The 23,512-nt window shown below is 35.0% G+C and overlaps 4 protein-coding genes across 9 annotated transcripts; 3 read left to right on the plus strand and 1 right to left on the minus strand.

The window, feature by feature from the left end:
* The first annotated feature begins 2,180 nt into the window (after nt 1-2,180).
* Nucleotides 2,181-8,541, plus strand: LOC132645030 (probable protein phosphatase 2C 35). Of its 5 annotated transcripts, none has more exons than XR_009583976.1 (5): nt 2,181-3,824; nt 6,380-6,511; nt 6,880-7,073; nt 7,163-7,231; nt 7,914-8,541. XR_009583976.1 is itself a non-coding variant. In XM_060361767.1 (4 exons), exons 1-4 carry the CDS (start codon nt 2,910-2,912, stop codon nt 7,167-7,169), a joined length of 1,248 nt encoding a protein of 415 aa, XP_060217750.1. In that variant the 5' UTR covers nt 2,181-2,909; the 3' UTR covers nt 7,170-7,755. The 5 variants fall into 5 exon arrangements, 2 of the variants coding, with proteins under 2 accessions (XP_060217750.1, XP_060217751.1); XR_009583975.1 differs by lacking the exon at nt 7,914-8,541 and adding an exon at nt 7,371-7,755; XM_060361767.1 differs by lacking the exon at nt 7,914-8,541 and having other exon boundaries at nt 7,163-7,755.
* Nucleotides 8,542-8,841: 300 nt separating this feature from the next.
* LOC132645031 (peptide methionine sulfoxide reductase B5-like) lies at nt 8,842-11,347 on the plus strand. Its single transcript, XM_060361770.1, has 3 exons — nt 8,842-9,116; nt 10,512-10,668; nt 11,090-11,347. Exons 1-3 carry the CDS (start codon nt 9,025-9,027, stop codon nt 11,252-11,254), a joined length of 414 nt encoding a protein of 137 aa, XP_060217753.1. The 5' UTR covers nt 8,842-9,024; the 3' UTR covers nt 11,255-11,347.
* A 966-nt stretch (nt 11,348-12,313) lies between these two features.
* On the minus strand, nt 12,314-13,871 carry LOC132645032 (uncharacterized). 2 transcript variants are annotated; one of them, XR_009583978.1, is made up of 4 exons: nt 13,655-13,871; nt 13,502-13,547; nt 12,811-12,961; nt 12,314-12,675 (listed from the first exon to the last, which is right to left on the minus strand). XR_009583978.1 is itself a non-coding variant. In XM_060361771.1 (3 exons), exons 1-3 carry the CDS (start codon nt 13,772-13,774, stop codon nt 12,620-12,622), a joined length of 222 nt encoding a protein of 73 aa, XP_060217754.1. In that variant the 5' UTR covers nt 13,775-13,852; the 3' UTR covers nt 12,314-12,619. The 2 variants fall into 2 exon arrangements, 1 of the variants encoding a protein (XP_060217754.1); XM_060361771.1 differs by lacking the exon at nt 12,811-12,961 and having other exon boundaries at nt 13,655-13,852.
* A 3,946-nt stretch (nt 13,872-17,817) lies between these two features.
* On the plus strand, nt 17,818-22,969 carry LOC132645033 (putative E3 ubiquitin-protein ligase RF298). Its single transcript, XM_060361772.1, has 3 exons — nt 17,818-17,981; nt 18,524-20,540; nt 22,210-22,969. Exons 2-3 carry the CDS (start codon nt 18,531-18,533, stop codon nt 22,744-22,746), a joined length of 2,547 nt encoding a protein of 848 aa, XP_060217755.1. The 5' UTR covers nt 17,818-17,981; nt 18,524-18,530; the 3' UTR covers nt 22,747-22,969.
* The last annotated feature ends 543 nt before the right edge of the window (nt 22,970-23,512 follow it).

The following is a 23,512-nucleotide window of genomic DNA, read 5'->3' on the forward strand; positions in this document are numbered from 1 at the left end:
AATTACAGATTTTATACATATTATACCATAGTTTATACACAATTTGATTAGATTTTATACAATTTATATGTACTTTATCATAATCAAAATATACATACAACTTTTATACATATTTCATACATAAAAATTATAACGAATTTATACAATTATACATATTGCATACAAAATTTATACATATTTTTTTCTGGTGTATGAAATCTGATTTGTATCAATTACAAAAATTATAACGAACCTTGTATGGAATCTGATTGATACCAAGAAATTGAGTGTGTATGAATTTTGAATGAGAGAATAACCGATTAGAATGGACTTTTTGAGCAAAAGTTAGAGAAAATTAGGGAATAATTTTCATCTTTATTTTGAATGGGGAGAGAAAAGTGGATAAAATAAGAGAGCAAAAGTTGGAGAAAAGCAGGGAACAATATCTCTTAATTTTGAATGGGAGAGAAAAGTTGATAAAATAAGGGAGGTTTCCTTACTTTATTTACTATGTTTTATTTGTTTCTTTTTAATTTACGTGATTCTTAAACATTTTGTAAGAAATCTGTTGATATATTTTGTAAACTAAAGAGTATCATCATGTTCTGTAAATATATATATATATATATATATATATATATATATATATATATATATATATATATATATATATATATATATATATATATATAGAGAGAGAGAGAGAGAGAGAGAGAGAGAGAGAGAGACACACACACACACACACACATAAAAGATTGGAAAATTTTCAGAAATATACAAGTTGGTCACTTACATTGCAAAAAATAACCTAAAACTTACATTACAAAAAATAGCTCAAAATATACAAACATATACAGACATATACAAATATATACAGACACTTATACCAACATATATCAACATATACATACATATAAGAAGGCAGAGAGCAAAAGAGAAAAGTTTGGGTCATTTTGTGTTAGAGTTAAAAAAAATGGGTCAATTTTGATAGCATTATTGCCCAATTAACATACAGTGTAGTTTTCTCTAAAAGATTTATCATCTATCACGACTAAATTTAAAAAAAAAATATTTTTAAATTTATTAATTAGAGCACACAAAGCACGAATAAATTCACTAATGGATAGAATATTCTAATACTATATTTAGAATATTCTATTAGCGAGTTTTATGATAATTATGTACTTTTGTCATTCACACGTGCAAATTATTCCCATCCCCCTCTTAGTTAAAGATAACTGCCTTTTGACAAAACTAAACATAGTACTAGTTTATTTCCCAAGCTATATCTAAGAGTAGCTTCGAACAAGATTAGGAGTACTAATTTTACGGTAAAAATTTACTTATACTACCTGATATTTGCACCAAATAATAATAATAATAATAATCATGATTAAGTAATAAACTAATTTTAGAATGTATAGTGATTAATTACTATGCTTTAATGATAACTATGTATGCAAATTTAAAACACGTGTCATGTTATCAATTGATTCATATAAACACCGAGTACGAACAAATCTTTATTCTAATTTCACTTCGAATAAAACTACGAGTACTAAGTCATTACCCGTAAAGTTTCGGCATGTAAATAACCTTTTTTGAAAATTTTGGATCAACTTATATATTTTCCCCTAAACGAGTATATATACAGTAGTCAACTTCAGATATTTACAAATACTAAAAATATCATTTATGGCCAAAGGGAAACCTAAAATGAAAAAGATATTCATCCTGAATCAGAGGTCTCTGTTTCAAGTCGTGGGAATGAAAAACAATTATGTCAGGAGCGCTATCCAAAACGGGGCGTGTACCGCGCGGTCCGAATTTAGTCGTACCCCAAAATGGAGCCTGCAACGCACCATCCGAATTTAATCGTACCCCAAAACAGGACTTGTAACGCGAGGTCCGAATTTAATCGGATTCCAATCAGGAGCGGAGCTAGGCATAGCCAAAGGATTCATCCGAACCTCTTTCAGCGAAAAATTACACTATTTACATATGGTTAAAATTATTTTTTATGTCTATTTAGTAGACGTTAAACTCCTTTCAACTTGTACGTGTGTTCACTTAATGAAAATTCTGATTCCGCCACTCATTCCAATGTGGATATCGGACAGGAATGACAAATAAATGAAAAAGACAGGCGTATTATTAAAGAGAAAAAAGTGAGACCATATGGTGACATTTGTATATTCGTTTGTCTCAATCTGTTGTCGCATGCTCACATTTCTTGAAAGTTGAAAGGAAAGAGACTTGATGGGTTCCTCCTCGTCTGCACACCCCACATTAACCCAAATAGTCTATCCCTTTTATAATCAACCATTTTTATTCTACATTTTTTTCTCTGGGTTATCTTCATTTCATTTCATTATATATTCCCCAAGAACTGTTTACAATAATGTGTGATTTTTTTTCTTCTTAACAGACCCCACAAACCCAAACAAAACACGTTGTTTTTTCTATCTTAATGTTCTTTAATAACAAAAAAGTCATTGTATAATCAAAGGCAAAAAGTTTCCTAGTCCTTTGCTTGATACGGTTGAATTGATTTTTGGGGTTGTAATATTGTTCCCTTCTTGCCTTGCAGTCTTTTCTTTGATCATTTCTTGTGTATTGGGTTTTGGGTTGTTCCAATCTTGTCTAATTTTCTTTCTTCTATATAATAAGGTTTCCTTTTTATTCATTTTTTTTTTCTGACACAATCCAATTCTATTCCCAGACCAAAATCCTTGTTTGGCTGTCTTGGTATTAGGGTTTGTTGTTTTACCTTGTTGGCCCTATATGTCTCACGGGTTTGAATAAAAACCCCCATTTTGGGCAAAACAATGCTGCAATTTTAGACCTTGATTGATCTTCCTGTCTCGTTCAGTAATTTTTACAAACAGTTGGTGTGCAACTTTGGTTGGTTCTTGAATTTGTCTTGAGATATGGGTTGTGTTCATGGAAAGTGGTGTTGTAGATACCCAAGATCCTCAGATGGTGAGAATAGACAAGATTTGGGTGCATATGCTCAGGTTCAAACACATATTCTTGCTGGAAGGTCTGTAGATAGTGCTCAAATTCCTTCACATAACTTCAGGTTAGAATATTCTGTGCTTACACAACGCGGTTTTTACCCTGAATCCCCTGAGAAAGAAAATCAGGATAGTTATTGTATCAAAACACAAATTCAGGACAACCCAAATGTTCATTTCTTTGGTGTATTTGATGGGCATGGACAGTTTGGTACTGAATGTTCTGTGTTTGTTAGAGATAGGCTTGTAGAGATTTTATCGAATGATCCGACGTTGTTGGATGACCCTGTTAAGGCTTATAATTCTGCATTTACAAGAACAAATGAAGAACTTCATAATAGTAGTGATATTGATGATTCAATGAGTGGGACAACTGCTATAACTGCTCTTCTTGTTGGAGACATGTTGTATGTTGCAAATGTAGGTGATTCAAGAGCAGTATTGGCTGTTAAAGAAGGAAATAGAGTTGTTGCTAAAGATTTGTCTTCTGATCAGACGCCGTTTAGGAAAGATGAATGTGAGAGAGTGAAAAGCTGTGGGGCAAGAGTTCTTAGTGTTGATCAAGTTGAAGGTCTAAAAGATCCTGATATTCAGTCATGGGGGGATGAGGAAACGGAAGGAGGTGATCCACCTAGGTTGTGGGTACAAAATGGGATGTATCCGGGGACTGCTTTTACGCGGAGTGTTGGAGATAGTACAGCTGAAAGTATTGGTGTAGTTGCTGTCCCGGAGGTGTCAACAGTACGTCTTACAGCTCATCATCCTTTCTTTGTAGTTGCAAGTGATGGTGTCTTTGAGTTCCTCTCCAGCCAAACTGTGGTGGACATGGTAAGGCTTACTTTATTTGATGCTAAAATCAACTGAAATTTATTTGTTCTTCATTTTTTTTTTTTTTTTTTGCTAAACACATTCTCATTTTTAGCAATCTGTGACTGGTGGTGTGGCTCCCTGCACTTTTGATGTCAGAATTGCTGTATGATTTCAGCAAGATAATGGACATTATTCATGTCAAATCAGTCGTTGTATGTTGTTTATTTCTATGTATGTGTTACTGTGGCAGTATATTTGTATGTATCAACTATTGAAGTAAATTCTTAACGATATATGCCCTATTGGAGACTGCTACATTAAGCGATATTCTTCTAAGTTCTTAACTTCTTTGCCTTTGAGAGGCCCCAATAAAATGCTTGGGATAGAATTGGATTGAGTTTTTAGTAACTCCATTTAATTAGGCTGAAGTCTGAAGACAAGTTAGTATCCAATTGGAAAACATAGAAACTACTACTATTGCACCTCAATCTTAAACTAGTTGGGCTTAGTGATATGAATCCATTATATCCATCCCGCTCAATTTGGACCAGTTTTATGCAAATATTTGATAATTTGTCCTTTAAGACGTATTAATTAGGCTACTAAGAAGCTGGAGATTATTTACATCTTGCACTCATCCCTAAATTGAGATACAAATCTCAAAACATTATATTCCTGGAAAAAGACGGGATCTCGACTACGTTTTGATCTCAACCCGTTGATATTGCCTACATGGACTTTTTACTTCCATTTTGTTCTGTTCTTTGTTAACTTCGCTTGAATTTCAAGAAGTTATCAGTCTTCAGAGATAAATTTTCCATGTGATTTTAGGCCTGCACCTCCAATCATTGTTATGTTGCACCTATAGACGGAGGTGTAGTTGGAGGTGTATGTAGCATGGTTAAACAATCTTAGGCGTTCTTCTCTCATTTTGTACTCTGTATGTCTGCTATTTGTATCTTCTATCTGATTTTTATTTTTTAATCTTGTCGTAAGCCTACTTAATATCCACATACAAAACTCATTTTGTGAATATATTGGAACGTAGAGGCCTAATACTCACTCCACTATAACGTTAGTGGTCTCGTTTATTGAATTTTCCTTTGACTTTGATACACTTTGATAGGTATCTTCCTATTACATGGCACTCCCGTATGTGTTCCGTTTTCATCTATTATGCAATTCTCCTTAGAACATGACGCCTAGATATATGAATTGCCTGTCGAAACTGGCAAAGCAACATTAGGTGAATTAATCAGTTGACGTGTCAGCATTTAAACATATAGTTTTGTTTAACGTCATTTCAATGATGAGCCTGTTATCTAATGATAAGCAGGCGAATTTATTTTGGTTTAACCTTCCGGTATTTGGCACTAAGTAGCCCGATTAATCCGGATTCACGCCTCATAGGACCCATTTAAGGGGGAAGCTCTCAAATAGGAATTTCTCCATCCCAAGAGCTCGAACCCGAGACCTTTGGTTAAGGTTTGAGGGATCCCATATATTCCACTGTATCCCTTGATTGGTAGGAGGAAGTTCTTGAACACATAACTACATACTCCTATGTATTTTTGCCTTCCTTTTCCTTCCTTGTCTATCCGTCTTTTTTATCTTCTTCCTCTGTAGATATATTTAGTATTTTTTTTTCATGGGGGGTGATCTCGTCCTTTTTCGTACAAAGGTGATATGGCGTGCACAACATCTTCATTGGCACTGTTTTTAAATAGCAGAATTAAATAACATTCTGAATGAATATGTTAATAATTAAAGTTAGGTAGTAAGAAATTTAGTATAATAAAACTAGCTAAATCTCTTGATTAAGAAAATGGGTAAAGCTTAAATTAGAAACTTAAAGTTGTATTTACATCTAATGTGGAATATAAAATGGTTTCTGAAATTGATTGACGTGATTTTGACTTCATTTATTGACAATTTTCAATTTTTTTGTCCATATAGTTTTTGTCTGTATAGGTACTTTTCGTACATTGTGTGTGTCAATGTGTAGCTGCATGCATGTGTACATATATACTTCATTTGTGCCTTCCTTAGCGAACGTGCATTAATCGTGCTTTGAGCTTAAATCCATTGCAGACCTTGATCCTATTTTTTTTAGAACACATTCAACGCTTTTGACAACACTGGTGGCACTTCGTATATCGGTGATTAGTGGTAGTTATGCCAACAAATTATTGGAACGGTGCTGAAAAAACAGTTTAATAGAAAAGCTGGATCATGTGTTTTTTTTGAAACAGTTAGCATTTTGTATTATAGACCAGTACTGGGGAAGTACTGAAAACCCCTTTACCAGAGAAAAAGGAGAAAAGTAGGAAAAAAAAAATTAAACAAGAGTCACTGAAGCATAGCTGCAATCCTAAAATGAATCAAGAACATCTAGGATTGTCTCTGTATCTTCATGGTATGCATTTGTACAGCTGGATCATGTGTTTTTGTGACACTAGTTAGAATCAATGTGATCGATCTTCAAGTAAACGTTCTTTTTACTTGATCTCAGCCACAATTTGTCTAAGTCACTGTTAACTTTTCTGCCTTGTTCTGTATTTCTTCTTGTGTAGGTAAATAGATGCGCAGATCCTAGGGATGCAAGTTCAGCCATTGCTGGAGAATCTTACAAACTGTGGCTAGATCATGAAAATCGGACAGATGATATAACAATCATCATTGTACATATTAAAGCCTTATCCAATGTATGAACCATTTGATTCTTATTTTCTATTTTGTTGTTTCTTTTCTAATTCGCTGGATATAAATTTGGTACTTTGCTTTCGTTACTATGGTTAGTAGGAAGTAGTAACATTTTGATAGATGTACTCTAGGAGCATCTGTTGCTAATATTACTGGACTAAGTTCTTTCTTCTTTAATGGTGTTATTTTTCAAGGGGGTGGGTTGGAAAATTATGGATTTGGTCTATCGACTTCTTTAAAATAGGATCAAATTAACATAGTTCCCAAATTCATGCCTGCAATATCTTGCCTTTGGTGTTTCCACAATTCAAGATTACTTCGTGTTTCTGTTTACTTTTGGATTAGCTAATATACTTTGAAGTTGGGATAGTCAGGCGGTGGTGCCACAGCCAAAAGCAATGGAGGAAGAACAACCAACACCCAGAAAGAAACATCGGAGATATATTTCACTCCGTGTGCTTCGGAAGGTTATCGGTCAGTAAGGAGTGACTCGTCTGAAGTGAGCTGTTGTCAAACTGTTTCATCATTAGACCAGAGCTCCAAAGTAGTAGTTTCATCTAGCTTGTGGGTTTCCCTCTTTCCCAATTTTGCTCTTTTCTTTATCTGTATATTGTTCTACAACAAGTGACCGCTTGCTTGTACTTCTCTTGCAGGGATTGAACAAAGATAAGACTTCCAACGGTTTCCACGCATTTCCCCATATTTTAGATGTGCCTTAAATGGTAACTTCCTTCATTTCCATAGTCATTGACGATTATACTGACACATAACAAGCCATGCATAAGTAGATGCACAAACTGACAGCGTATATTATACCCTTCTAGTCTTCTACCACATTTGATTGAATATGACATATAGCAGGACCTGAGCGGCATTCGTATAGCAGTTGAACCAATGTCCTTTCGTTGTAAAAGAATCCGGCAGTTTATGGATCTATTGCCCTCTGATTTCGATTGGTCACTACTCACTTCAGTTACTTCTGACTTCCTATTCTCGTGCATGGCACATCAATAAAGTTTACCTGGGTTGTTCTGGAGACTCCTTTGCGGGGGCGTTGCTTTTGTCAAAAGCTTAACACTGATGCTCATGTACTTTGTACTGTATTCCATTTAGACTTGTCAGTTTTAGAATGGCAATATTTCTATCATGTCATTTCAACTTGGCTACGGAAGAACTTATTGTTGTATGAAGTGTCAAAGTAGTATATCACATGAAAATTGGTATTAATTGGTTAAATTTGTATAGAGAGTAATCAGGTTTGAATCTCTAATTAACGTGTAAGCGATTCGGCAGAGCACATGTATGGACTTGCTAACTCATGCAGTTCAAGGAAAAAACAAGATTCCCTTACGTAAAAAATGTTGGTGGTTAGAAAATAAAGAGTTCACGGTTGCCTTTTTGCAGGAAAACAACTTTGTGACGACTTCTAAGTCCTTTTCTAAGCTAAGCAAGCTGGGCACTACGCTAGGACATGGATGATCATGTTGAAACTAGACTTCTCCAGAATGTAACGTAGATTTAATAAAAGATGAATTTCATCTTTGGTTTGATCCTTTGTTCTCATGGGTAGGAGATAGAGAACTTGAAAGTGAATCATCAAGCCCTACCTTGTGTTTTTTTGGGTCGAAGGCAAGAAATTGAAAGAGAATTATTCTGAGGTGGGTTGTTCATAGAACAGAAGGCCTCATTCAAGGAGTGGCAGATTTGAATGGCGTCTTGTGTAGGACTCCAATTTGCTCATAAATTGGATGGTGTTTTTATCTTTTCCTAATTTAAACTACTTCTTTAGGCCGAATACATTGACTGCTTTTTTAACTTGGAAAAATAAACTTTTGAGAGAGTTTCATGGGTGAAAAAAGCTAGAGAGGAGGGGGAAAAAGGATAACCATAAAGCAACCTAGTATCACCATACATTAAAATTGATCTGCTCGCCACTTAATTTACTTGGGACTCAAAATTTAAATTTAATGATTGTACTAAAAAAATAATTGAGCTGAGGGTCTACTGCAAATAATCGGGTTTGTGTACATTTTACTCTCTTTAGATTCACTTAGTGGGATTTTACTGGATATGTTGCTGTTGTTGTACTTTTTTAAATAATAAGTTTGGTTTTAAGCACGTGATTGAATAAGTAATTAAAGACCAATTCCAAATTAAGCAAACACAATAATAACAATAATAATTGGACTTAAAGAGTTCATCACAACCCTAGGTAGGGGTTTAGCTAACTAAACCCTCCTCCCACCCTCTTTTTAAATTTTTGGTAACAACCCTATTCCATCAGTCATATTACCAAACCAATTCTAATATTAAAACACTAAGATGGATATTTTTTGTTTTTTTTGGGAAAATCTCAATAGATGGCAAGATTCCTTTCGTCTAATATTGTGTCCACATTCATTTTCCCAAGAAATTGTATAAAGCCATATATGTGTCTATCAAAAATGTCCTAATCACATAACCCAGTTCCCCATATAAGTGTTTTGAGTTAACAAGAATATAGTAGGGTGAAAGTATGGCAGTGAACAAAGTGGAGAAATCAGAGGAAGAATGGCGAGCCGTTCTATCTTCCGAGCAGTTTCGCATCCTCCGTGAAAAAGGAACTGAGTTAGTTCTATTTCCCTATTTTTCTTTTTCTTTTTCTTTTTTCTTGCTGCATCGGATGCTTATACCAAGTCAATGAATGGAAGGCATATATCTTGCATCTGTATTTAGAACACTTATGACTTAACTATAGCTAGTAATATATATTTTCACTTTGATATGTTAATTGTTGAGGGTTAAATATTTAGTTAGAGGTAAACATCCCGAATGCGAGGAAGTATTATTTATTTTGAGACTGTTATTAGACTGATCTAGCATATGAGAGTAGTGGGTACATGTTCATGGGCGGAGCCACCTTAAGCGAAGGGTGGTCAGGTGCACACTTTTCGCCGGAAAATTACGTGGTATACATAGATTAAATGTTAATTATTATGAGTATATATTTAATTTTGCACACCCTTAACACAAGTGGGAAGAAAATTTGCACACTCTTCGCCAAATTCCTAACTCCGCCACTACATGTGTATTTATGAATGTACGCATCTTCATTCTTTTTAGTTAATGGTGGTTTTGGACCATTTTGGTGATCTTCATTCTTTTTAGCTTGCGTTTCGCCTAGTATTTACTACTTTACACTAGCATAGATTATGCTAATTTTCTTGCAAATTTGGGAATATATATATTTTATGTATGCGAGTATATTATGGTGCACCCACTACCTGTAATTTTTGAATTTGTTTCCGATTAGACTAGCTTAATGGTGCTCAATATTTTGGACTTCTAGATTGGCTATTAAACAATAAATGTGAACTCACCATTCAACTGCTTATACAGCATTTCTTTGATTTCTTAATAACCTTTGTGCAGCCATTTCCTGTTTCATGCACACATCTTTGACTTCTTTGCTTCCTGTTTGATTTCTTCATCTTATGGCTTTCATCTATGTTTCTCTGAGTCCTAGCGGGTGTTGGTTTTGGTCAATTACTCCTTCTATGCACGTTTACTTATTCATATTTGACTTGACACACCCCTTAAGAAACAATAAATAAAATGATAATTTTACCATATCACCCCTAATTATTATAAGTCATCTAATTAATGTTCGAAAATGAATAGCACTTGATTATAAGGGTAAAAATAGGTATAAGATGATAAATTATGTCTTGGTTTTCCAAACTGGACAAGTAAAAACGGACGGAGGGAGTAAATGGTTCACTCAATTATGAACCATAAAGCTTTGAGATGTTGGAGAATTTTTTCAAAACCAAAATGCACATACACATGGTTTTCTAACAAGTAAATGAAACCAAAACCAAACTGTTGTTTTCCAAACTATTTCACTAGAGTTCACTGATGTAAAAGGGAATTAGAGGATCTAGTACACACCTTGTTTCTGTTACACTCGATTTCTTGGCATAATTTTGTATGCGACTTTGCTGAGAAACTAGTATTTCGCAGGCTGAAGGGTACGGGTGAATATGACAAGTTTTTTGGTGAAGGGATCTACAATTGTGCTGGTTGTGGGACTCCACTGTATAAATCCACAACCAAATATGACTCTGGCTGTGGCTGGCCTGCTTTCTTTGAGGGTCTTCCTGGGACAATAAATCGCTCTGTAAGTATCTTTTTTCCTTGCATATTTTGATGGTTCTGATAAAGCATACAATATATTTATTCATTCGACGACAATAGAAGTGAATCCTAAGGCAAAAGGTAGAAGTACAAAATGAGTGAATCTGGCTGCTTTTAAGGCAAAAGGAGAAGTACAAAATGAGTGAATCTGGCTGGTTTTTCTTCTTTTCATTCGTATACGCGTTTTATGGCTGTAATCTGAAATCCAACTCTGTATACTCAGGGCAGAGCTAGGGGTACAAGGGGGTTTATCTGAATCTCCTTCTCGAGAAAATTGCACTTTATATATGGTCAAAGTTATTTTTATGTATATATAGTAGTCTTGGCTTCTTCAGTGAGTATAGTTCTTTATATTTTGATCTCCTTAATGAAAATCCTAACTCCACCCATGTATATACTTACAGCCGGATCCAGATGGAAGGAGGACGGAGATCACGTGTGCTGCATGTGGTGGACACCTTGGTCATGTTTTCAAAGGGGAGGGGCACAAGACACCCACGGATGAACGCCACTGCGTGAATAGCGTTTCTGTCAAGTTTATCCCGGAGAATACCTCTGCTTCACTCTGAAACTCTTTCATTTTTTGGAAACCAGTTTTCCTGTGCTAGACCATAAGTTCCGATCGTTATAATAACGTGTTTCCTGGATTATTTGGCTTTCAATGTTTCTTGATAGTGCTTTTCATCCCCTCAACTAGAAGTTCTATGTTCTGTGTTGCGCAAAGAATAGTCGATCCTGATCCCAGATAAAAAGCAGGTTCCACGAATGTGCTACAAAGGACCTGAATATAGTTGAATGGCCACAGAAGATTCTTACAGTTAGTTTCAAATAATTTAGGCAAGCCATTACATAACAACATTACTTAGGGGTTTAGTAAACCCCTTATCTTCCATGCAGAAAGAAGCACCATAATATGCTATAGAGTAAGGACAATACCGTCATGGTAAAACTGGTTAAACAAAAGCTCGCGGAAATAAATAATAGAAGCTGTTAATTTTTATGCCGCTGATAGTTAAAATGGTGCATTTAATTGCAGCATTGGAAGTGAGAGAAGCGATGGTGGATGCGGGAATATCGATTGTTGATCTCTACTCTTGGAAAGACAATTTACTATAAACAAAATTCTCCTCTGAAAAATAAGAATTCAGTTTGTTGCAGTAAATCTTAATCTGAAATGCCATCCTCATTGTCCCTTATCTTAAGACTGGCAAATAATTTCATTAACCGATGTCATTAGGTTGTAACGGAGCCATGAAAACACAAATAACTACTGTATGGGCTGCAGCAAATCTTGTATACATGTTCATGTTTGTTCAAATTTGGACTTGAATATAACTGAATGAATAGAGAATATGGTTATTCCGTTGATTATTGAGAAAGTAAAGGAGGGAGCTTCTTGGATAGAGAGACAAGAAGTAAAAAAAGACAAAGGACGAAGTCAAAGGTTGGTTTTGTCCAGAAAACATCAAAATTGCTTACTCAGTTAAAAGTATAAATAAAGTTAGATCATATTATACTGTTCTTTTGTATCAGCATCTTTCTCAGCTAATTGTTCTCATAATAGTTTCTCCATTTTCCATTCAGAAAAAGTAAACGAACTGCACATCATAACTCTTTCAGCCTCCAGAAACCAAAACTAACAGCATAATAAACATAGAATACAACAACAACAACAACAAACCCAGTGTAGTCCACAAGTGGAGTGTGTAAGGTGACCTTACTAGAAGTTGTTTCCGATAGACCCTTGCTTAAGGATAATAAACATAGAACACACAAAGAAAATAGACACGTTTTATACTTTAAAGTCATATTCATCTCAGAGTTTATTAATTCCACCAACAATGATCAGTTATTTCTGTGGATCTTTGTTAGCCCCCATTGGGAAAAAAATCAGCAGAAAAAGTAACTGTAAGCCTCCAACTTCAAAATGCTTCTCAACTCCTTTTGTCTTTCTGTCTTCTTTCATTACACGCCTTAAGAGCCTGAACTTCTGCAAGCACCAAACAGTTTTTCAAACAAATTAGAAAGCAATAAACAATTGAGCACTAGTGTACACATTCTAATTTATTCCCTGTCCGTGTTAATGAAACTGATATTTAAAACAAGAGAATCTCAGTACACACACATCATCTGAACATGAAAGCGTGCAGTTGTGCCCCTTCTCACATGCCCGCTGAAAACTTGCACATGTGAATCTGACTGGAGATACCGGTATACTATGTTTCAATCAATCAGCTAAATGTTTTCCCAATATCCATTCTGCTTCATTTGGAATACTGTACTAAAATATATAGGTTTAGTACAACAACAACTCCAACTCAGGGGCCCTTCAGCAGAAAATTACACTGTATATACAAGATTATTTTTTTATTATTATGTATATATAATTGATGTTGAACCCCCTTGGCTTCTTCATATTTTTGAAACCTTTAATGAAAATCCCGACTCCGCCACTGCTCTTAGTTACTTCAATATCAAGTAAGTTGGGTTCAACTATGAATCCTCACTGTTCATGCTACTTCATTTAAGCCATATAGATTCCTTAATTCGAACGAAAATTAACATAATGCCCTATTTCATATTGTATGTTATTCATATCTGGTCAACTAATCATGCTTAGTTTGATCCCTAAAGCAGAAGTTATATATTACAGTTATAACAATAAAGTGAGCAAATGCAAAAAAACTAAAAGAACCCTAACTTTGATTTCCATTGGATACATTTTCCCCTCTTTATAAAGGAATACTAAATGCCCAATTGACAGCAACTTTTAATGAAAGAAAATTCCCAAGCAAAATAGGAAAATTAGAAGATACCCTTTTGACAAGACTTCCAATTCCTATCAGTATTGATCAGACAATCCTGCATTTATAAACTTCTGATCAGTTCCAATTCAGGGTTTAGGAAATTAATTAATACTATTATTTCAAAAAAATAAAAGAAAGAAAAAGAAGTTCGAAATAAAATACCTGTAAGGATAAGTAAACAGAAGAGCACTCGTTGAGCCGTTTAACAGCATCATCGCCTTCGTCGGCGTCGTCCTGGTGTACCGGCGGCGGCATCGGCGGCGCGTGGGGAGATTGGTCCATATATGTTGGCTGAGGTAGCTACTTTATTTGGACTCTTTTTAGGGGTAAATTAAAGCCCAAATGGGGGATGATGCATAAATTTTCCGGACCCCCAGAATGTACTCCCTCTGTTCACTTTTACTTATTCAGTATTTTAAAAATATATTTTCACTTTTATTTATCATTTTTAACATATCAAGACAGAATAATTTTTTTTTTTTATGTTTTACCTATAGTATTAAACACTCACTTCAAATCATTTTTCAAACCTAATAAAAATATGCATCAATTAATATGCGTACATTGATAAATTATGCATTTCATTTATTATTTCTTAAGGTGTGTGCATAATAAAAAGCGGATAAGTAAAAGTGGAAGGAGGGAGTATGTAATTTCTCCGTCTTGGTTTATGTGATTTATTTGACTTGATACGGAGATTAAGAAAGAAAGGAATACTTTTGAAATGTGATCCAAAACAAGATTTAGATATTTATGTGATTATAAATCATCTCATAAAATTAATTTTTTTCTAAATATAGAAAAGTGACATTGTTTTTTGATAGATTAATAAGAAAAGTGTGCCACATAAATTGGGACAGAGAGAGTATAATTTTATGTAGAGATTAGTTGTCGGGATTTAGTTATTTATGTATTAATTATTTCATCTTCTATCATGCATAAAATAATACATAGATTCATTTATAACTTATACATATATTAATTTTGAGGGTTCCCTAATTGCAAATCAAACATCGTATTAGATGTGTTAAATTTTATATATATCAAAAGAATGCTACCAAATATGATATTACTTATGCATGATTTAATATGTGAATAATTTAGCGCCTAATTAGCTACCAAACAACCCCTAAATATTTTATTTCCAAATTACACTAGCTAAATAATCTTCCAACGCAAAAGTAAAAAGAAAAATATTTTTAATTAATTCAGTTGGTGAAGTTAAAAGTGTTTACTCTATTGAATAACTCTATATATTCATTATTTTAAAGGAAAATACATAAAAAAAAACCTCTAACGTATAGTCAGATTAATTATGACGCACCTAACCTTTGCGGGCGACCTATTACCCCTCCAATCTTAATTTTTCAGTATTTTAGTACCATTTTCAACTGACGTGGCAAAAAAAAAATTATGGCGAGTGAATTGAAAAAAATGAAATGTTTCAACTCAGATGCTTAAAATTGAGAAAGAAGACATTGAAGACACCTTCCTCCCTTTCTTCCACATTTCAATTGTTAAATGCAATTTATTTTTCTCTTTCTTCTTCTTTCTCCTTTTTCTCTTTCTTCTTCTTTCTCCTCAACCACCGCCGCCGCCTCCTCCGCAGCAGCAACAACAACGCAGCAGCAGCTGCAACAGGAGGTACAAAAAATATTAAAAATGGGTTGAAGAAAATGGTTAAAAATATTTTGGTGTTTGATTTGCCTTCAAATGAATGTGTGTGTTAATGGAGGAAGAAAATAGGTTGAATGTGTGTGTGTTAATGGAGAAAGAAAATGGGTTGAAGAAAATGGGTTTTAATGGAGGAAGAAAATGGGTTGAAGAAAATGAGTTGAATGTTTCTTGAAAATAAGCTCTTTATTATTGATGATTAAATTGAATGTGTGTGTTAATGGAGGAAGAATATGGGTTGAATGTGTGGTGTTAATGGAGGAAGAAAATGGGTTGAATGTGTGTTGTTAATAGAGGAAGAAAATGGGTTGAATGTGTGTGTGTGTGTTAATGGAGGAAGAAAATGGGTTGAATGTGTGTGTGCTAATGGAGGAAGAAAATGCATTGATGGATTTCTTGAAATGAAGAAGAAGAAGAAGAGTTTAGTGATGAAGAAGACAAAATTAATGGTTTAATAGTTAGTTAGAGGTTAATTAGTGTAAATATAATTAATAAAAGAAAAATTAAATGAAAAAAAAAGGAAAAGTGGCAGTGATTTGGCAGTGACGTGGCAACAGCGTGGCACCAATGTGGCGGAGAGTGTGCAACACTCTCCACTGTGCAACTGGGCTTCATTTTTTTTGCCACGTCAGTCAGAAAATGATACTAAAATACTAAAAAATTAAGACTGGGGGTAATAGGTCGCCCGCAAAGATTGGATGCGTCATAATTAATCTGGCTATACGTTGGGGGAGGGGAGGGGGTTATGTATTTTCCCTTATTTTTAAAAAAATTAGGGTCTGTTTAGGAATTTTGAGATCATATTGGAACTGATTTGATCCTATTTTGTAATTTAATTTTAAGTTGATCTTGATTGACTTCAAGCCAATTTGCAGCAACAGCAACAGCAACATAGCCAGTGAAATCCCACAATGTGAGGTCTAGGGAGGGTAAAGTGTACGCAGACCTTGCCCCTATCTCAGAAGATAGGGAGGTTGTTTCTGAACGACCCTCGGCATTCAAGCCAATTTGCATTTAACATATTTTTGGTAAAACGAAATCGTGTAATTTTATGTTTTTAAAAGTTTGACTTTATCGCTATTAATATTTTTTCTTATAAGATACCATAAGTTTAATCGTATTATATTAGATGAAAAATGGTAATATTAATTAATTACAGTTGCTTTAGGCTTTACATTATGGTTAAACATAACAAGTGAATTAGATTGATTTGCAAAATTTAATCGAATTGATTCTCGCAGCACAATCATCTAAATTTAGAGTCAAGTCATATTATGCCAAGTATAGAGTGGTGAATACAACTCTATTTTGACATCTTCCAGAATTTTATTTCAAAAGGGCAAAAGGAACCCTTCAATCAATAAGAGATGAAAGAACTACAACTACTTATGGACTTATGGTGAAAACTTCTAATCGGAATAGCCTATCCTTATTGAAAAGACAAGTCCTTGAAACTTCAGGTTTCTTTTTCTTATAAATTAAAAATGTAATCACTTCTAATTCATAAGTCACCTTAAGAATGACACGGAAGAAAACTTTGGATGCGGGCTCTAAAATCAACAGAAGCAAGCATTCAATGTATGAATATCAAAAGCAAAAGTCTAACATTTTGCTAAAAAAGGATCTATTGACATCACAAGGGACACCTCCTTCTATATTCTTTGGATCTTTTCTGCCAACAACCTTTTTTTTTTTTTTTACTATTTTACAAGTTGAAATACACGATTTGTGATAAATTGGCTTCCTCAACTAGTTATTTAGCTATCCAGTATACTCCCGGGGCAAAATATAAGTGCATCCACGTCTATTATTCGCTTTTATAAGGAAAAAAAATTGTCTAGCATGTGAGAATATAAAAGGATATATCTAATCTCCAACGATATCAGTAACAAATATAAAAAGTAGGATTATATAATCTCTAACAACGTCATTGTAAGAATAAAAGTAGGTACATTCAAATATATGACACTTTCTCACAAACAATTATCACCAATATAAAAGCAAAAAAACACCCATAAAATTCTAAAAATAAATAAATTATACTATATGTCATGTTGGTATCATGTAGTTGGGGATCATGCGCTCTTAATTTTTTCTTAATTATTCTCGATTTTCTAGTAAAAAATTGATTAATCTACATTCTCGAAAGGTTGCCTTTGTAGTTTAGTTGTGTTAATGGGAGTCGAACCATATTTCGCAAAGAATAATATACATCGAATTTTCAATTAATTTTATTTTTCCATCTTGAGCCGCGAGTCTTTCGAAAACAGTCTCCCTATCTTTCAAGGTAGAGATAAAGTTTGCATACATTTTACCCTCCTCAGACCCCACATTATGAGATTTCACTGGGCATGTAGTTATTGTTGTCTCCTTCTGAACTCTCCATGTAATAATAATAATAATTTTTACAAAAATAAAATAAAATTAAAACCCTCTCCACGTGGGGTTGGGGTAGCTTGAGTATTGGTGTTTGGTTTGGTACAATGTTAACCATAGTTAGGCCCAAACACCCCCTATGATGACTCCTCCTAACCATGTCTAGTTTGATTACATGTGTACATATGTGGTTAAGTTAACTCAAATACAAAAATAGAAACAAAAAAAACATGTAATGTCACCCCAAAATTTAGAAAAGAGACAGAGAAAGAGAGAGAGGCGTTCAATGTATTAAAAAGCTAGAAATAGAAAAATAAAAATAGAAACAAAAACTTAAAAAAGATCTTCTCTACTCTTTTTTTTTTCTTTTTCTTTTTCTCTATGCTCTTAGATTTATCTTACCTTTGATTTGCTCGAAACCTTAGCTCAAAAAAATCTGGTATGTAATTAATTCATCGAATAATCTTCAATTATCAAATCTTGTAAAATTCTCACTGTCTTTCACCGATCTTATCTAAAAAAAAAAAAAAAAAAAAAAACTTTTTTTAATTCCTTGAATTTTCTATTTTTGTTATGGGGCTGATTTGAATTGGGGTTGATCGAAACTTAAATGGGTGTGATTTAAATTCATTCAGTATTAAAATTTTGTTTCTGGGTAATTGTTGTATCATCTTTTAACTTTCCTGTTCTTGATTTAAGTTACTTGTTTAATTTTGTGAAGTTACATATATGGCTCTTGGATTGTGGAATTATAAGATTTTAGAGTTACCAAGCAATAGATGATCATGTTTGATATGGTTTTGTTAAATGTATTTCAATTTGTTTTCTGATGTTATGTGACAGTGTAAGGACTTGGTTTCAGTGTTTTTCTTATAGGTTATGTGCATTGATATGAGGTCAACATATTTTTTTTTTTTTTTATGATTTGCTAGTTAATTATATGGATTGAAGTTTCTAATAGAAAAAGAATCTGTTTGGCAGCTAAGTTATGGCATCTATGGTTGCAAAGGCATGTGCTACGCCATCGGCCCAATATTCACCGGCTCTAACAGTGTTGGAAAAAGGAAGTAGGAATAAGAGGAAATTCAGGGCGGATACACCTTTAGCTGATCCGAATAAAATGATCCCTTCTTCTCAGTTTGAGTGCACAAGTTTTGAATTTTCAGCGGATAAGTTTGGAATGATCCCTAGTCATGAATTGTCGAATATGTGTAGCTTGAAGCAAGACAGCTCAGAAAGTTTGAAACTTGACCTCGATTTGTCTTGCAGCTTAGGATCATCTGAAGTAGGTCCAAGTGAGGAAGTTGAAACAAGTGAATATTCCAATGATGCTGATTGGAGTGATCTTACGGAATCCGAGCTAGAAGAGCTTGTCTTGAGCAATCTGGATACAATTTTCAGAAGTGCAATTAAGAGAATAATGGCATTTGGTTATAGCGAAGAGATTGCCATAAAGGCTGTTTTGAGGTCTGGTATTTGCTATGGTTGTAAGGATATTGTATCAAACATAGTGGAGAATACATTGGTTTTTCTTCGTAGCGGGGGCCAAGACATTGACTCATCGGGGGAGCATTATTTTGAGGATTTACTGCAGATGGAAAAGTATGTGTTGGCTGAATTGGTGTGTGTTGTGCGGGAAGTTAGGCCTTTCTTTAGCATTGGTGATGCAATGTGGTGCTTGCTAATATGTGACATGAATGTATCTCATGCTTGTGCGATGGAAAGTGATCCTCCTTTGAGTAGTTTGGTCGGTGATGGGAATGAAAATTCATCTGCTTCTCATTTGCAAACCGAGGCCAAAAGTTCCGAATCCAACACTAGAAAGCCAAATGCTTGTGCACATTGTTCGTCTGAGACTTCTAATGGACATAGCTTTCAGTTGGAGGCATCCAGTATCAAGCCTAAATCTTCATTTATTATCCCAGAGAAAGATTCTTCAAGTTCTCTGTTTGACAGTACTGTTGATAAAACCTTTACAGCAGCAAGAACACCCAATTCTCCAACCGTTCATGAGGAGGAGTTTGTGGGTAGTAGAAAGATCACCAAAAGGGAGTATATACTTAGGCACAAGTCCCTACATCTGGAGAAACATTACCGTTCTAAAGGGAAACTCAATGGTTTTAGTGGTTTAGTAATAGATAATAAACTTAAGTCCATGGCAGACTCTGCCGGCATGAATATAAAGAATAAGGTCAATAGGACCTCTCTTGCTGGGACTCAAGATAATGTACACCATGGTATCTCAACAAATAACGGAACATCATTTTTTGGGTCCGATAATGGCAATGGACCTGTTCCATTACCTAATGCACATATCCCTTCGCAAGTCAATACTTCACCTCCTGCTGATACTGAGCTATCGCTCTCATTACCTGCCAGCAACATGACCCCGATGCCTCTTAGTTATAACGCTGAGGACGCTGTTGGTGCTTTTAATGAAAAATCTAATGCTCATGAATGGGTTCTTCAAGACAAGAAAGATGAAATGATTCTAAAGTTAGTTCCAAGGGTTCACGAATTGCAAAGTCAGCTCCAAGAGTGGACAGAATGGGCCAATCAAAAGGTTATGCAAGCCGCTCGTAGACTGAGTAAAGACAAAGCTGAGCTTAAGACACTTCGGCAAGAAAAAGAAGAAGTGGAGAGGCTTAAGAAAGAGAAGCAAAGTTTGGAGGAAAATACCATGAAAAAGCTAGCTGAGATGGAGAATGCCTTGTTTAAGGCTAGCGGACAAGTCGAACGAGCTAATGCTGCTGTTCGTAGGCTTGAAATCGAGAATGCTGTACTAAGGAGGGAAATGGAAGCTGCCAAATTGCGTGCCGCAGAGTCAGCTGCCAGCTGCCAGGAGGTATCAAAGAGGGAAAAGAAGACACTCACCAAGTTCCACTCATGGGAGAAGCAGAAAGCTATATTTCAGGATGAGCTCATAGCTGAAAGACGAAAGCTGGTGGAACTGCAACAACAACTGGAGCAGGCTAAAGATGTTCAAAACCAGCTCGAGGTATGTTTTGTTACTGGGAGAATAACATTATAACAAGATGCTTCTTGTCAAATAAATTTACGCTTTAGCAAGGTTGTATTGTCTAGTTAGGTACCCTTTTAACCATTCATGCTGTAGAATAAAAATAAACAGGAAAACTGCAGAACTTAGGTATGAAGATACTAATCTACAAGCCTTACGCTAGTAAATATGGTCAACGTTATATACAATGCTTAATAAAATTTGTGAATAATTGGTACCGTGGTTCTTTGGCTCTCCTCCGACACGCCTCTGCATCAATCATTGGCGAGCCGACATCTCTGTGATAGAAGCTTCATGCAATCTGACAAGTGACATCTGTGATGGGGATTTCTGACCTTTTTACTATTTGAGAGATAAACCTAAGATGAAAATATGAATGAACCTTTTGTATGTGTTTGCTTAAAAATGACTCGACGTGGTTTTTAACCTCTAAACATTCTCTCTCTCTCTCTCTCTCCAAGTTCATCCTCCCAAGAGAAGGCTGTTGTGGCTGGTAAATGCAATTATTTTAATGTATGTGTTCTTCCAGAAGACGACCACCTGATGTCTATAATATGCATTTTAGGAATATATCTTCTAACTTTTGCAGTTTGAAAATCTGGAAAATGAACATGAGAACTATTGTCTACTCGATTCTTTACCTGAGAATGGCTTGACTCTCGTCTGCAAAATTTCTGTATGTAAGCAAGAGTAGGGATTAGCATCTAACCGATGCAAGATTTTTCCTCAGCTTTTTGCGTTGTTCTGTTAGTACGGGTGCATATTATATTTGTTCAGTGCAATTTTCCTCTTTTTGTAATAGCGTTTTTGAAGTGGGATAGCTTTGTTCAAAGTCAAATAGATGTCCTGCCAATGGGAATGAGGTATCTCCACCTCTCATAGTGTCTTGTTGCTTTTTATTTTTGTTATGAGAATGTCTTGTTGCATTTTTATGTGTTCAATTCAATATGCTTTCACATTGATGTCTTATATGGACATAGTGTTTCAGAACACATCTCCTGCTATATCTTGAAGTGATTAACCTTAAAGAAATTTCTCAAATGGATCTCGAGACGAAATGATACTCTAATGAAGAGTTACAGGAGTAGATTGTTGGCACTGGCGTCTTACGTGCATCATTGCGGTTGAGTGCTCTGAAGATGACTTCAGATTGCAGATTAAAAGAAGCTTGAACAGATAGATTTTTATTTCTTGCTTCACACGAGACTTCTCATTTTCCATCATCTTAAACTCTTAACATGACAACCGAGTTTCCTTCACCCTTGCCTAAGTATTGGTAAAAGCAGTACAGTATCAGAAAGAATAACTTTTTCAATGAATCATATTTGAAAAGTTTGACAAGGGAGGGATAGCCTAGTGGAAAGGACCATCTACCTCCAACCATGAGTCTAGAGGTTTTGGGTGGTTGTTACCATATCAGAAAGTTCATGCCGTCTCATCAGGCACTTTGCGTTTTTGCCTTTTGGTATAAGAAATTGCTAACTGCAAATCCATCCAAAAAGTGAATTGTTAAGTGCAAACAATCAAGGGGAGTGATTAGGTTGCAGGGCTTTCATAATACATAGACCTTTGTACTCTGAACCAATCTTCTTATGCTAATGTGTATTCTCCCGATGAGAGATCTCACGGACAAGCCAATGTCTTGCAGGGTAAATGGAAGCAGGAAGAGAAGGCGAATGAAGACTTACTTAGGCAGGCTAGTTCACTAAGGAAGGAGAGAGAACAGATTGAAACTTCAGCCAATTCCAAGGAGGATATGACCAAATTAAAAGCGGAAAGTAGTTTACAAAAGTATAAAGATGATATTGAAACGCTAGAAAAGGAAATATCCCAGCTCAGACTGAAGACCGATTCTTCAAAGATAGCGGCTCTTAGAAGAGGCATAGATGGAAGCTATGCAAGCAAACTGACAGACTTTAGAAATGTTCCATTAGCAAAGGACACTTATATCTCCACATTGGTGACAGATTTTGAGGAATATTCTGAGGATGGAGGGGTGAAACGAGAACGCGAGTGTGTCATGTGCTTGTCAGAGGAGATGTCGGTGGTTTTTCTGCCATGTGCTCATCAAGTGGTATGCACGACATGCAATGAGCTCCATGAGAAGCAGGGAATGAAAGAATGTCCTTCTTGTAGGAGCCTCATCCAGCAGCGGATTTCTGTGCGCTATGCTCGTACTTCTTAGAGTTGCTTCAGAGAATGAGTGAAGCTGTCAAAATACTGATTCATGAAACTTTATAATGAATAATGGATTTGTGTGGCCCCTTTCAAATGTCTGGACAATTATGCTTGCAGTATGTGAGTCTTTTCAAGAATGAAAAAATAACAGGAAAAAAAAAAGTGTTAAAGTGTGGCCTTTGTAAATCATCTGTCTCTTTTAAATAAAACTTGGAGGTTTCCTTCTTGTATTCTTTTATGTCTCTTTATCGACCGTATGAACTTGGCCATTATCATGTTGGCTATTTATAAAAACAGATACTACACTTGACAAAATGCCGAGAAAGGTATCCAACTAGTATAATGACTATTGCTTTAATCTTCTCTGAAATTTTGTGCATCAGATTAAGGAGGTTCACTCATCTGCAGTTTGTGGGTGCCCTCTTGGTGCATTATGTGACGCAATGTATGTACTTGGCACTTATTTCTACTCGCATAAATTGCTTTTCTTGGCCTTTGAAAACCACCTAAGAACCAGGCATTGATAGGCAGAATAATCCGGCACATGTCAAGTAAAACCCAAGAATTTATAATACTTGCGCTTATATGATTCTTGCAGTATATAATCTGATTTCTCTTCTAGTAATACAATAAAATTCTCTGTAGTCTTTTAAAAAATTATTTCCAATAGATGAATCAATCTATAGTCGATTTGTCTATTAAATTAATTAAATCATATATAAGCGAGAAAAAACTCTTAGCATAAGTTCTTTATTGTATTAAGTTATCCTTCA

The sequence above is a fragment of the Lycium barbarum genome, chromosome 6 (assembly GCF_019175385.1).
Source record: "Lycium barbarum isolate Lr01 chromosome 6, ASM1917538v2, whole genome shotgun sequence".
Classification (NCBI taxonomy): domain Eukaryota; kingdom Viridiplantae; phylum Streptophyta; class Magnoliopsida; order Solanales; family Solanaceae; genus Lycium; species Lycium barbarum.